We start from the raw sequence: 14,115 nt of genomic DNA, 5'->3' as shown, positions 1-14,115 counted from the left end.
TCGTCCACATGCACAAATGATTGGCTAGAAATTGTGGTATGGTGTTATTTTAAGGGGTGGTGGCACCCTAACATGCCCCTATAACAATTATGTGAAATATTTGATCAGGCTAGCTTATCAACTTGATATTTTCCTTGGCATCAATTTACACTAAGTTAAAAGAGAATCATACCAGATAATATGTAGCAAGATTCATCATAAGATGAGCGTCTTATTTTTGATATACAGAATTAGAATTGATTGGAATGGAATTGGATAGAATTAAATTCTATATCAATACCAAATCTCATGTTTGGTAAAATGAAGAATTTTATTTCTTAAAATGGAAGTAAATGACCTAGCCAGCCCATAAACAAAAGCTGGAGCGGCTCCATCTTAATGGCAACAGGCTTGAAGGCCCGAATCCGGTCGCAATTGGGAACCTCACCGCCTTAAAGGAAGTCACACTTTTTGATAACCAGCTTGATATAGAGGATACTGTGCAACAGTCGTCGCCCGTCGTTCGCCTGAGGCACAACGTAAGCATCCCCATGAGATACCTACACTAGGGTTAACGCAATTACTCATGTATTTATTTATTCATTTTACTTCATTTAAATTAATGTAATGCGTGATTATAAATTAAGTTCCGGGTTTTCTTTGTCGGTTCTTTCCCGGATTGTAAAAGAGAGTTGAACCACATAAAATTATTGCATAATTCTATAAATATGTAATTACATTTAGTTCAAATGAATATTACTAATATGCTAAAATTTGAGTAATCTCCCTTTTCCACGTCCTTTCTCCTTCACATCTACAAACCCTAACCCTACGTAATTATTCGGCTCTGAATTAGTGTATGCTTATGTGGATCTTTACTCACATAATTCGTCCCTAAGTTTGGTAAGGTTTGCAATATATCATCAATAATGATGAAGCATGGATAAACTACTATCGAATACTAGCAATAACAAGTTTTTTCCACAAACAATCCAGATGAATATACTTCGGTAGTTTTGGATCGATCCATTTTGATTTCGGGTGGTCAGTCAAGATACATAAAGTAAACGATATTTCTTGGGAGACTCAAACAAATCAAAATATTGTTGAACATCTAAACTTAAACTTTGGGATCGCCACCAGAGAATCAAGGAGCAGGGAGGTATCTATGAGTTCGAGATGAAAACATCAGTTGATACAGAAGAAAGGGAGCGTGAGGGGGAAAAATACCATTTATATTTTAATATTTTCAATTTTATATATTAATCTCTTACTACCTCCGTCCCTCAAAATTTGCTACACTTTGACCCGAAACGGGTTTTAAGAAATGTAATGGAAAGTTAGTTGAAAAAGTTGGTAGGATGTGGGTCCTACTTTTAAAGTACTCCCTCCGTCCCATAAAAGTTGAGTCGTATTCCTTTTTAGTCCGTCCCAACAAAGTTGAGTCATTTCCTTTTTGAAGAAAAGACAAAACATCTAATCACTCTTTTTTTATTCCATCATTTACTTTACTCTCTCTTATCTTTCCTACTTTTTTTCATCTCTCCTATTTATTTAATATAAATTCTTAACCTCCGTGCCCAAAAGTTTTGTCTCAACTTTTATGGGACGGAGGGAGTATTAGTTTTATAATAAAATGTGAGTAGGAATGTGAGTAGGAATGAGTTAGTGGAATATGGGGTCCACAACCAAAAATGGTAAAAATAAAGTGTATCAAATTTTCAGGGACGGATCGAAATAGTAAACTGTATCAAATTTTCAGGGACAGAGGTAGTATTTCTTTGAAAAATATATCCAAGTTCACGAAGTACAAACAATTTTAAAAAAAAAAATTGGTTGTGATTTTAATATTAAAAATAGATAAAATTTAAACTGAAATATAAAGTTTTAACATATACTCCATTGTATTAAAACTAAATTCATTTTTTGGTTTTTTATATACTCAAATTTAACAAAAAAATTAAATTTTGTCAAATGTTAAAACTGACTTGAACTAGAATTCCAAAAAAATTGAACCAAATTTTGAATTTCGATTTGATTCAATCAAATATACAGTATTCGGGTATTTTGTTCACTCCTAGGTGCGCTGCCCGTTGCAACGCCATGCTTTGGCACTAAGCACGCGACAGCGTGCCTTGGGCAGGCATTGCTCACGCCGTTGTCAATGCTCTAAGGGCATCTATAACAACATGTGAAGATAAATATAGGCACTCACACTACTCGTCATGTGTTTATATCTACTATTTGCAACTCTGTACATGCATAAACAATTATGTTATCATCAATTATTATATTTTCTTTTTTTTTCTTGATTATATATTATAAATAATATTTATAACTAAAATGAAAAAAATCAATAATTATGTAAAATAACTAAACTTTACTTAATTTAAATGAAAAATACATATTAAAATAATTAAATGAAAATAGTGCGTAATTTAGTTGAAACTCAATACATTGCTGAGGTGACCAATACATGCTCACATATATTGGGCACACTTCCTTCCAAGTTGTAATTGCAGACGTCTGAATGGTTCACCGCGTTGATGTCGTCATTTAACACACTATATACATTGAAGCTAAGAATACATGTCATCATAATTGTTGGTTGGTGATTGTCAAAATGGAGGGAGTACTTAGGGCGTGGATGTATTATAAATTAAAACATATTAAAAGGAAATAATTAGAATAAAATAGAAATCATTTGTGTGACATCTCTGATCTTATAAAATTTATTTTATGCGAAAAAAAAGATTACATAAATATTTCAAGCAACCACCAATCTCACGATTTACTTATTAAAACAATCAAAGATAAACATAACATTTCAAATTTCAACTCTGATTTTTTCTTTTGACGAAAAGATATAGTACAATAATATTTATTTTAACTTAATCCCACATGAAGTATATTGACCTCTTCGGAAACGTTTTATCTGATTTTACCTCGTTGAGGACTTTGAACGAGCTGGTTCTACGCGGGACGAATCTCAGTGGTTCAATTCCGCAAACTGGATTTGAGCGAAAATTCATTAACAGGTGAAATTCCTGATGCATTTTTCACTCTGTTGAAGCTGGAGAGGCTCCATCTCAATGGAAACAGGCTTGAAGGCCCGATTCCGGTCGCAATCGAGAGCCTCGCCGCCTTAAAGGAGGTCACACTTTTTGATATCCAGTTTGACACGGAGGATACCACGGAACAGTCGAGCCCCGTGGCTCTCTCCGTCCCCATGCAGGCATCGCCATGAGATACCTAGACAAGAGGTTGATTAACCCAATTACTCATGTATTTATTTTACTTTATTTAGATTAATGTAATGAGTCAAATGTGTGATTATAAGCTCCGGTTTTTCTTTGTCGGTTCTTTCCTGGATTGTAAAGAGAGTCGAACCGCATAGGCTATTAGATAATTATGCAAAATATGTAAATATATTTGTTTCAAATGAAAACATATCTCCCTTTCATTTTCCTTAGTCCTTTCTCCGTCACATCTACAAACCCTAATCCTAACTTCTCAGAGCCACCGCGAGGTTTCATCATACGAAGCCTTGCCGGTTGCTTCATATGCTCCCTCTTCTTCAATAACTCCACTTGTTATTGGTGTTTCGATCTTGTGCTCAAGGCACTCCTGCACTTACCAATGAGGCCCTCGCATCGCATCGTCTCGACGACCTCTCCATATATAGACTTTCTTGTCTTTTCTCTTTCCTAATTGGCAGCCCTTTTTAGTGAAACACAATTCATGTCACTTAAAAGTGGACAGAAGATTGATTATATACCGTGATGTAAATGTTACAATTATATTTGAACAGGTTAACTTGGTTACCTTTTCCTAGGGAAATGTTTACATATATTCTTTTATTTTTTTTCCTTTAGCTAGTTATGTTAATTTGTTGTAAGCAAACCTTTTAAGTATTATATTTGCAAGATTATGGGCAAGCTTGTGACGTGAAACGTAATGTACACTTATATAGTAGTGTCAATAATTATGGGAAGAAGGATGTTTATAGAAGGCAATGCTTCATATCCAAGTCAAGCTTAGGGAAGTTAAAACTTTTCTTGATTTTGAGGTTTGCTTGTCTCATCTATTTTAACTAAATTAATTTTTATTAGTATTTTATTTGACACAGCTTGATAGTATAAGATAATAAGGGAACATTTGACAGGGAAGATAAATAAGACAATGCATGGTAAGAATAAAGTAGCACTATATTTTAAGTTTTTTCAGATAAGATAACTCTAAAATATAGAATTTGAATATGAAAATGTGTATCACTGTTTCTATGAGAATTAAAGGTTATTTACTTTACACAGCTCTCATGTAAATAATTTCGAAGCAATTTATAAAGGTGAAATAAATCTACAATACATGCAGAAAAGCAACCCATACATGTATAATATCGAATCTATACGTACTACCAAGAATCCAAAGTTTCTGTATGCATGCTAATTGATGTGCATGTATTCTGTAAAAGAAACGAAATGAATTTATTGAAATACATAAACTTTGTGAAATTTCAAATATTCCTCCATTATTTTTAAAAAAATGGTGATTTAAAAAAATTATTAAGAACTACTATGTGTTCAAATACTTGAATAACGTTTATAATCTCGATCCAAGACTTCTTAATTGTGTAAATCCGTACATACTAGTAATTAACTTACGTATTAAATTAACTCTATCTCTCACATACACACACACAAACACATGTGCAAAGCTCTCAAAATCTCGTGGTTAGATTCCTAATTAGACATCCTTGTGAGATAATTTAAGTTAAAAATAATGTTGTTTCACTTCACGAGGCCACAAACATGTGCTATACATATCCAAATCATATTCCCAGCATAGCCTTCTGTCACGCGACATCACGTGATCCCACGATTTATTTATCCTAATTTATATTGAAAAAGCTTACTATTTCAAACGGCAATTCTTATTTTTATCTTTTTCTTTTATTAGTGGGTTGTTACATGCCCTAATAAGTCAAATCCGCACCTATTTCTAACTTTCACAAAAGGAGATGAATTCAATACAATATGCAAATGGCAATTAGTTCAATAATACTACTTCATAATCCAGTCTTTAATTGGGGAATGGATTCATTTGATGAGTTTCATATTAATATATACTTCGAATAAAATTATTTATCTTATATGCACAACATAAATCAGATATGCCCAATAAATATGATATCTAATGTAAAATATATAGCAGACAAACTAAATTAATTAAGTATAAAAAGTTTAAATTATTATAAAATTTCTTAATTAATATATTCATCCATTCAATTTAACAGACTACAGATTACAGATCCCACCAATAAATTTTTACAGAGTTTTAATAATAACCCCATAATAAAAGATTAAGATCTTTAACAGGATATAAGAAAAAATAATAATAATCCAATGCTGTCACAGATCAAGATTTGGAAGTTACTGATAAGATGCAACCAGGGAATATTTATTTTTACTGGTCCGATTTAGATCTAGATCCAATACCATTTTATACTTTTAATTTAGGGCCTAACTTATTTATTCCCCTGTCATTTTTATGCATTGTGTTTAAATACAAAGGTGGTTAACAATACTAATAAATTATTTAAAAATGTCACCGTTTAGTTTCAAACGTCCGAGCCATATTATTAAATAAAGATATCATTACGTATAAGATTAATGCATATGAATTATTGAGTTGTTGGTAGGATTTGAGGCTGAGAATATTTGAGATCTTGAATAATTTATATTCTTAATCTCAAATCTTCAAACTAAATGGATTTGAGCATGGTGGGCAAAAATCTTTGTAATACAAATAATTGACCGGAATCAAACTAAAATACTGAATTCGCTTGGATTATGAGCAATAATGGAAGGGGGGAGTGATTGAGTTTAAACATTTAATTCTCTCACTCATTACAAATAAAAATTAGATCATCATTTGTTGAACCCTTAACCATATTAATTATTAACCATAATTAGATAACGATGTGACTGTAACAAAATTAATTCGGGCGCAAATAAACCCCAGAGAAAAAAGAGATGAAAGTACGAAAGTACCCAGCGCATAAAGTAAACAAAAAGTCGAAATTAAAATAAATTTGAAATTGCAGTGTCAGCACTTCTTGTGCCATCTCCATCCACCTTTCCCCTCTCATTTTCTTAAACAAAGCAAACCTCATCTCCTCCACCTCCATTAACAAATCCCACAAACTCTGCCGATACATACACTACTACACTACACAATGGCCTAGCTGTTTCTTGGATCCCGAGATTCTGCCACAATATTTTATGCACCTATATATCTAAATTACTCATAGCCCGCAACGACATGATCTTGTTTTCCTCCCAAATTCGCCTCTCCCTAGGTTCAAACCCATCGGAATTTGTATCATAGATCCTTTTTATGTTTCTGTGATGCCTGTTTTTCGATGCCCTCTGCTTCTCCTTCTCCCTCTCCTCGCATTCTTTTCCCCTGTTTCCAGCCTTAACTCTCAGGGCCAAGCCCTCCTCGCCTGGCGGCGGACCTTCAACGCCTCCGCCGACGCGCTCAGCGCCTGGAGCCCTGACCACGCCACCCCGTGCTCGTGGTTCGGGATCTCCTGCAATTCTAGGAATGAGGTTGTGGCGATCAATTTGAAGTATATTGACCTCCTCGGGAATGTTTTATCGGATTTTACCTCGTTGAGGACTTTGAACGAACTGGTTCTGTGCGGGACTAATCTCAGTGGCGCAATTCCGCCAACAGTTGGCGAGCTTCAGCAATTGAAGTTGCTAGATTTGAGCGATAATTCATTAACCGGGGAGATTCCTGATTCAATTTGCACTCTGCAGAAGCTGGAGCAGCTCCATCTCAATAGCAACAGGCTTGAGGGTTCGATTCCGGTTGAAATCGGTAACCTCGCCGCGTTAACGGAGCTGACGCTCTTCGATAACCAGCTCGTCGGCGGAATTCCGGCGAGCATTGGGAGGATGAAGCAGCTGGCAGTGATAAGAGCAGGCGGGAATAAGAACCTCGGTGGGGCTTTACCTCAGGAGATCGGAAATTGCTCGAATTTAGCCTTGTTGGGATTGGCGGAGACCAGCATTTCCGGCTTCCTACCGCCGTCGCTGGGGCAGTTGAAGAAACTGCAAACGCTGGCAATCTACACCACCCTCCTCTCAGGGCAAATCCCGCCGGAGCTAGGCGACTGCACCGAGCTTCGCAACATTTATTTATACGAAAACTCGCTAGCGGGATCGATTCCTGCTCAATTGGGGAAGCTGCAGAAGCTGGAGAATCTCCTGCTATGGCAGAACAGTTTGGTCGGAACCATCCCTCCGGAGCTCGGAAACTGCAGCAGATTGCTCGTGATCGACGCCTCGATGAATTCGCTAACCGGCGAGATCCCGGAGTCGTTCGGGAATTTGAGCTTGTTGCAGGAGCTGCAGCTCAGCGTGAACCAGATTTCCGGCAAGATTCCGAGCCAGCTCGGCGGCTGCACCGCGCTGAATCTTATTGAGCTCGATAACAACCAATTATCCGGCAGCATTCCGGCGGAGTTCGGCAATTTGCGGAATTTGAGCCTGCTGTTCCTATGGCAGAATCGTCTGCAGGGAAACATTCCGCCGTCTTTATCCAACTGTCAAAACCTCGAAGCCGTTGACCTGTCGCAGAACGAGTTGACAGGTCCGATTCCGAGTGGAATATTCGATTTGCAGAATCTTAATAAGCTCTTGCTGCTGGCTAACAATCTCTCCGGTCCCATTCCGCCGGCGATCGGGAACTGTTCGTCGTTGATTCGGTTCCGCGCCAATGATAATAAGCTGACCGGAAATGTGCCGCCGGAGATTGGGAAGCTGAAGAGTTTGAATTTCTTCGATCTTGGATCGAATAGGCTGTCGGGGATCATTCCGCCGGAGATTTCTGGATGCCGGAATCTCACGTTTCTTGATCTTCATTCGAATTCGATATCAGGGAGTTTGCCGGAGAATTTGGATCAATTTGTTGCTCTGCAGTTTCTAGATGTTTCGGATAATATGATCGGAGGTACGATGAGTTCGAGCTTGGGCTCGTTGATCTCACTGACGAAGCTGGTTCTCGGGGTGAACCGGTTTTCGGGGTCAATTCCGAGTGAGTTAGGTTCGTGTTCGAAGCTGCAGTTGCTGGATTTGAGCAGCAATGAGCTTGAGGGGTCGATTCCGGCTAGTTTGGGGAATATTCCGGCGCTTGAGATCGCGCTGAATCTGAGTTGGAACCGGCTCTCCGGTGGGATACCGAAGGAGTTCACGTCGTTGGACCGGCTCGGGGTGTTGGATGTCTCTCACAACCAGCTCTCCGGCGACCTTCACTACCTTGCTGATCTTCAGAATCTCGTTGCACTCAATGTCTCCCATAACAACTTCTCCGGCCACGTCCCGGACACACCGTTCTTCTCCAAGCTCCCGCTCAGCGTCCTAGCCGGAAACCCGGAGCTCTGCGTCACTGGCAGTGCATGCGCGGCCGACAAGGGTGGCACTGCCAGGCACGGGAAGGGGGCGAGGGTGGCCATGGTGGTGCTGCTCTGCACAGCGTGCATCTTGCTGCTGACCGCTCTCTACTTGATCCTCGGTGGCAAGATCCGGTCCCGTGGGTCCCGCAATGGCGACGTAGACAACGAGGATGATGTGGAGTTGGCAGGCCCGTGGGAGGTCACTGTCTACCAGAAGCTTGACTTGTCAATAACTGACGTGGCCAAGTGCTTGACACCTGTCAACGTGCTCGGCCACGGCCGGACCGGGGTGGTCTACCGGGCTTTGACTTCGGGCGGGCCCACCATCGCGGTCAAGAGATTCCAGTCTTTAGAGAAGTGCTCGGCCTCTGCATTCTCGTCAGAGATCGCGACACTAGCCCGCATCCGGCATCGGAACATCGTTAGGCTGCTTGGGTGGGCCGCGAACCGGAAGACCAAGCTATTGTTGTACGATTATCTTCCTAACGGCACATTAGGGGCATTACTGCACGACGGACAAGGGGAGCGGGTCGAGTGGGACACTCGGTTCAAGATAGCGTTGGGGGTCGCTGAGGGCCTCGCTTACCTGCATCATGACTGCGCACCGCCAATCCTCCACCGCGACGTCAAAACGCATAATATTCTTCTCGGGGATCGGTACGAGCCGTGCTTGGCTGATTTTGGACTAGCAAGGTTTATGGATGGTGAAAATGCTGGCTCATTTTCAGCACACCCCCAACTTGCTGGATCATATGGTTACTTTGCTCCAGGTAATAATATTCATATGTTCTCTTTTACATGTTTTTCTTGTCCATACCCAAATCCCTTACATATTTTGATGTTTTTCTGTTAGAATAACACATAAATTGATGGCTCCACTACTACTTTGGTAGAAACAAAGTATTGTATAGTTGAGTGATGTTACTAGTTTTTGGGATTTGTAGTTATGTTTATAGGAACAGAAATATGCATGTGAAATCATGTGATTTTTTGTCCACATATTTGTCTCCACATACCCTGTCTTTTACCCTTTCACCACTTTCTTGAAAACTTTTGGATCTCTCTAACTTTTTGTTTCCTTTTTTGCCTTTGCAGAGTATGCTTCCATGGTGAAAATAACGGAGAAGATCGATGTCTACAGCTACGGCGTCGTCCTACTAGAGATCATAACTGGCAAGAAGCCAGTCGACCCTTCGTTCCCAGACGGCCAGCACGTTGTCCAATGGGTACGCAACCACCTGAAGAGCAAACAGGACCCGGTCGACATAATAGACCAAAGTCTTCGAGGCCTCCCGGACACACAAATCCAAGAGATGCTCCAAGCCCTCGGAATCGCCCTTCTCTGCACGAGCAACCGGCCTGATGACCGCCCGGCCATGAAAGACGTGGTTGCCCTTTTGAAAGAGATCAAGCACGAGCCCGTGGCAGGAGCTGACCAAGCTCACAAGCCCGCAGCTAGGTCGCCTAAAGGGTCTGAGGTCCCCACCTCATACTCGTCCTCATCAGTGACCCCGTCTCAGCTGCTGCTGCTCCAAGGATCATCTAATTGCTCCCTGGCTTACTCCTCCTCTTCCACAAACTACAACAAATGAGCATCAATGATTTGTTGAAACCACTTCTTTTAATTTTTTGGATTTTTGTTAGGAATAGGACAGCAGTTAGATGGCAATGTAAAGAGGTAGGCGCATTATTTGATTATAACATCAAGATCATTGTTACATTATCTAAAAAGGAAATGAGCAAGTTTCTTATAACTAAACTAAATCCTATAATTTCATGCGACATTAAATTTTACTACTATGTATAGTAAGAATCATTGTTCAATAATGCTTGCATGGTATATATTAAAATGAAAGATGCAACCTTGTTAGGTTGCTTTATGGACAAGTCATTATCAATCAAAGAAGCACAAGGAAGTTTGATTGGGCAGGCATATGCCTTGTTTTTGTTCGTACATGATTTTGTATTTATTCAAAATAATTATAGAGCTGTGGTTAGGGGCTTGATCAAAATCATGATAAGATAACACACAATCTAATGCAATTTCGTTATCTTACGAAACAACAAAACTTACATTCAATATTTAAATAATGTCACATTAATAATAATCTCGCGAACACGCAAGATAAATATTTTCCGTATCCCCGGCTCCCAAAAGCCCCACCTCAACTCCAACACTTTTTGTCCCATAAATGTGAAAGGATGAGCTAAAAGGACCCCCACCATGTGAGATGGATGCAAACAACATACCATACCAAAGTTGATGATGCAAAAATTGACAGTTTGGCCTATGCTCATATCCTTTATTGACAACCAAAACCTGTCTTATCATCTGCCATTTTACATATGTAATTTCATTCTCTAAGCCTTAAATTTACACCTCAAAAAGCATACGCGAGAGCAACCTATAAAGGCAAATGGGGTCACCACGAGGCATTAAAATTCAAAAAGCAAGTTGTCATCTATTTGAGAAATGAGATTTTTCTGGCCTGAAATTCCACAGAGATATCAAGATAATATTTTGGGCCCTCTTTTGCTACTTGAACTACTGAACCTAACCACTTTGTAAATCACAATTTTATAACTTCGACCGCCCTCTGATTTCAGTCGAGCGAAACCATACGCTTGAGATAGTGTTGACAGATGACTTAGTGGAAAATAACATATGATGTGAGGAAGATGCAAACAGGGCTACGATGATCAATATAGCTCTATTAATTTCTGTTGAGAAAGTAGGGCTCCATCATTATTGCATTAAAGGGGAAGCACCCAGGGGCGGAGCCAGGAATTTGCAGGGAGGGGGGCAAATTTATCTATAAAGAAAATTTAAGAATTTGAGGAGGGGCATTTAGTGAGAAATTAAGAGAAATAAATTTTACAATTGGTAATATATACATGGAGAAGAAAATATGAGTTGGGCAAATGCTCCTCCTATGCCTTTACTACATCCGCCCCTGGGGCCAGGATAATCTAGTTGGAAGTGTCGGCTCAAGTTTACGACAACATGTTCGTGCCAAGGGTATTTTAGCCATTACACTTCATCCCTGACTTAACTAACGGAATGCACTGAACTATCCCTCAATTAGAGGTAAGCTAAATTCCATGTACAAATCCACATCAAGAAAGCTATACACCATGTGATTCGTATCCAAACATAGGCAGTTGGTCATATATAACGCTCCAGTCCCTACTTATTTGCCGACTTGAACATCCATTTCGACCTTTCGTTTGTCACAGCAGGGAGCTTACTAGGAACTCAACTCGTGCACTCAACAACATTTACATGCCGAATTTATATCACAAAGAGAATCACATGCAGAAACAAAAGCTCAAATGCACCAGCAGTTAATCCTTTGCAAAAAAATTATGCATGGACCCCCACGTACATATTTGTTATGTGGAGTAATAAATTCTAACAAAGGAAGAGGAATTGATTTTTTGAGATGGGAAGAAAAGATTAATCTGACAGACACCCAACTTAGATGGCAAGGACAAGATCCTCTTATAGGGTCCCCTACATGAGTTGATGGATGGCCACATGATGTCTGAATGGATTTTTGAAAACATTCTAAGGATATTTTTGGAAATAATAGTCTTGTCAAGTTCATCTGAATCAAGAACTCTAGTGTCGAAAGTCATATTATGTCGGGAACCAACAAAATATTAGCTAATCTGGACAAGCATAGCAACAGAAGCTACATACATAATGGGGTCAGTAGGGGTAGTATATTTTTTAGCAGCATTTAGCATCAATGATATGTAGATTTATGGTTAGTTTATGAATTTTCCACTCTACCAGAATTTCCTATTGATTATATTAGTGATCTTACCTAAATTTGATTTTATTGACATGTAATAGTCTCCTAGTGCTGATCAACTTTTAAAGGAGTTACAAAGCATTTAATCCTAATACTCACTAAACCTTTCGAGTAAGTATTCGACGAGATTAGTCCTCAGTTATGGCATCAACTGTTAAACACTCACAATTTAATAAAAGAAAAAGAAGAAGTACGAACTTGCTTGAGGAGATAATGAAAAGGAATTAATATATATTACACGAGATTGGTATTGTGATACTATGTCATACACAAAAACAACTAATGCTAGGAAACAAAAGCATGGGAGTAGAGAAGGCTAGTACCTTCAAACTGGAATTCAGAGCCAAAACCACAAGACTGCTGGAGTATTTTGTGGAAAGAAACACCACTAGAACTTCTATGACTATAATTCATTGACTCCTCAAAATGCGCTGCCTTGATCTCATTCTCACTAACTTCATCCACAGTGTCTTCTTCCATAGCCTCTGGCTTTTGCCTCCTCCTCTTATCTCTCTCGATATCCTGCCGGTATGTGAGCATAAAGAATGAAAACGATAATATGAAAACAGACTACAATATCCTATCTTTGTGCATAATGAAGAACAACGATCTCTTGTATTTTCTCTAAGCACAATAAATAAGTTATATTCCTAAGTTCCTGTTGAATAAAATCCTATAATTCCAAAATTTAAGCCGAAAAAAAGCTTCAACTGCTCTCAAACATTGTCGATCACTACTTCAATGCATAAATATTAGAACTAATTCTCACGTTCCTCATCCCTCTATATCCACCTTCTACGTTCCTCACAGATCTGAGACATCGTCTCAGCTTTTTGCACCACCAACGTCATCATACCCTACTTCTTTCAGTCCATCCCCGTTTTCATGCTTTATCAACCATTCTCGGTCTGAAAATATCTCAGTATCCGATGCAACATTGCAGTATTCACCGGGTTCAATCTGAATAACCTTAGATTCAACACTTCTCATGCCATCCCTATTAGAATTGGGCCAATCTTCTCCATCAAAGGGATGGCTATCCAACTTATATACTGAAGCATGATCATTTACTAAGTGGTTTGCATTGAAAATTAGCAACAACAACGCAAATGGAATCTTTCTGTTCTTCCCCTGTACCACAGATACATTCTAAAATATTCAAAATAAAAAAAAGTTCAAACTGAAACCTACAAACAGGTGAAGAAAAAATATCAAGAAAGTGCCTTAATTAGTATAATGTCTCCTGAAAACAGCTCATGTTCTTCCATATCTAGCAGGATTCATCAATCCAAACCACTTGAACCAATTTTTTTCTCAATAGTATTACCAAACAAAACTCACACGATAAAAAATCAAGAATAACCTCAATTTTGAGAATCGAGCAACATTGACAAATTAAGAACCAATGCAAGAGAAATTTATCCGCCTAAGCTAAAAAAAAAAACAATGAAAGAGACATCGGTGAATTGAAGTGAAAAGAAGACTTACAAATCAGCGGTTAGTGCAGAAGAGTATGAAACAGCCATGATTTCCGAAAGTAGAAGTCCGAGGATTGTTTATTCTCTGGAGAGGTGCTGTTAGCTGTAGTGATCCTTGCATAGATAGGAAGGACGACCGGTTTTGGGATTTTATTTTTCAGTTGTATTTGTATATATACATTACGGTAATTATCACTTCATTTCACACCCCTTACTTTTAAATTGTCTCCCATTTCTGCTTCTATATTTTATAGAAAAAGAAAAGAGGGCCCAATTGAAACTGGATTGGGCTTAAATACAAAGCAGAGGGCCCAATAAGCTCATCTTTTTCCCGCTAGTTTTCTTGTGCAATTTTTTTCCCACTCAATTTTCGCGG

General features: G+C 38.9%; 1 protein-coding gene and 1 long non-coding RNA gene across 2 annotated transcripts; one reads left to right on the top strand and one right to left on the bottom strand.

The window, feature by feature from the left end:
* Positions 1 to 6,123: 6,123 nt before the first annotated feature.
* On the top strand, positions 6,124 to 10,202 carry LOC125188533 (leucine-rich repeat receptor-like serine/threonine-protein kinase RGI4). The gene is made up of 2 exons (XM_048085451.1): positions 6,124 to 9,213; positions 9,539 to 10,202. Exons 1-2 carry the CDS (start codon positions 6,390 to 6,392, stop codon positions 10,033 to 10,035), a joined length of 3,321 nt encoding a protein of 1,106 aa, XP_047941408.1. The 5' UTR covers positions 6,124 to 6,389; the 3' UTR covers positions 10,036 to 10,202.
* A 2,261-nt stretch (positions 10,203 to 12,463) lies between these two features.
* On the bottom strand, positions 12,464 to 13,936 carry LOC125188534. The gene is made up of 2 exons (XR_007170744.1): positions 13,750 to 13,936; positions 12,464 to 12,783 (listed from the first exon to the last, which is right to left on the bottom strand). It is a non-coding gene; the product is annotated as an uncharacterized LOC125188534 (long non-coding RNA).
* Between the last annotated feature and the right edge of the window lie 179 nt (positions 13,937 to 14,115).

This window comes from Salvia hispanica, chromosome 5 (assembly GCF_023119035.1).
Source record: "Salvia hispanica cultivar TCC Black 2014 chromosome 5, UniMelb_Shisp_WGS_1.0, whole genome shotgun sequence".
In the NCBI taxonomy this organism is placed as follows: domain Eukaryota; kingdom Viridiplantae; phylum Streptophyta; class Magnoliopsida; order Lamiales; family Lamiaceae; genus Salvia; species Salvia hispanica.
Note: the sequence above shows the minus strand (reverse complement) of the source record. Positions and strands in the feature narration are given on the sequence as shown.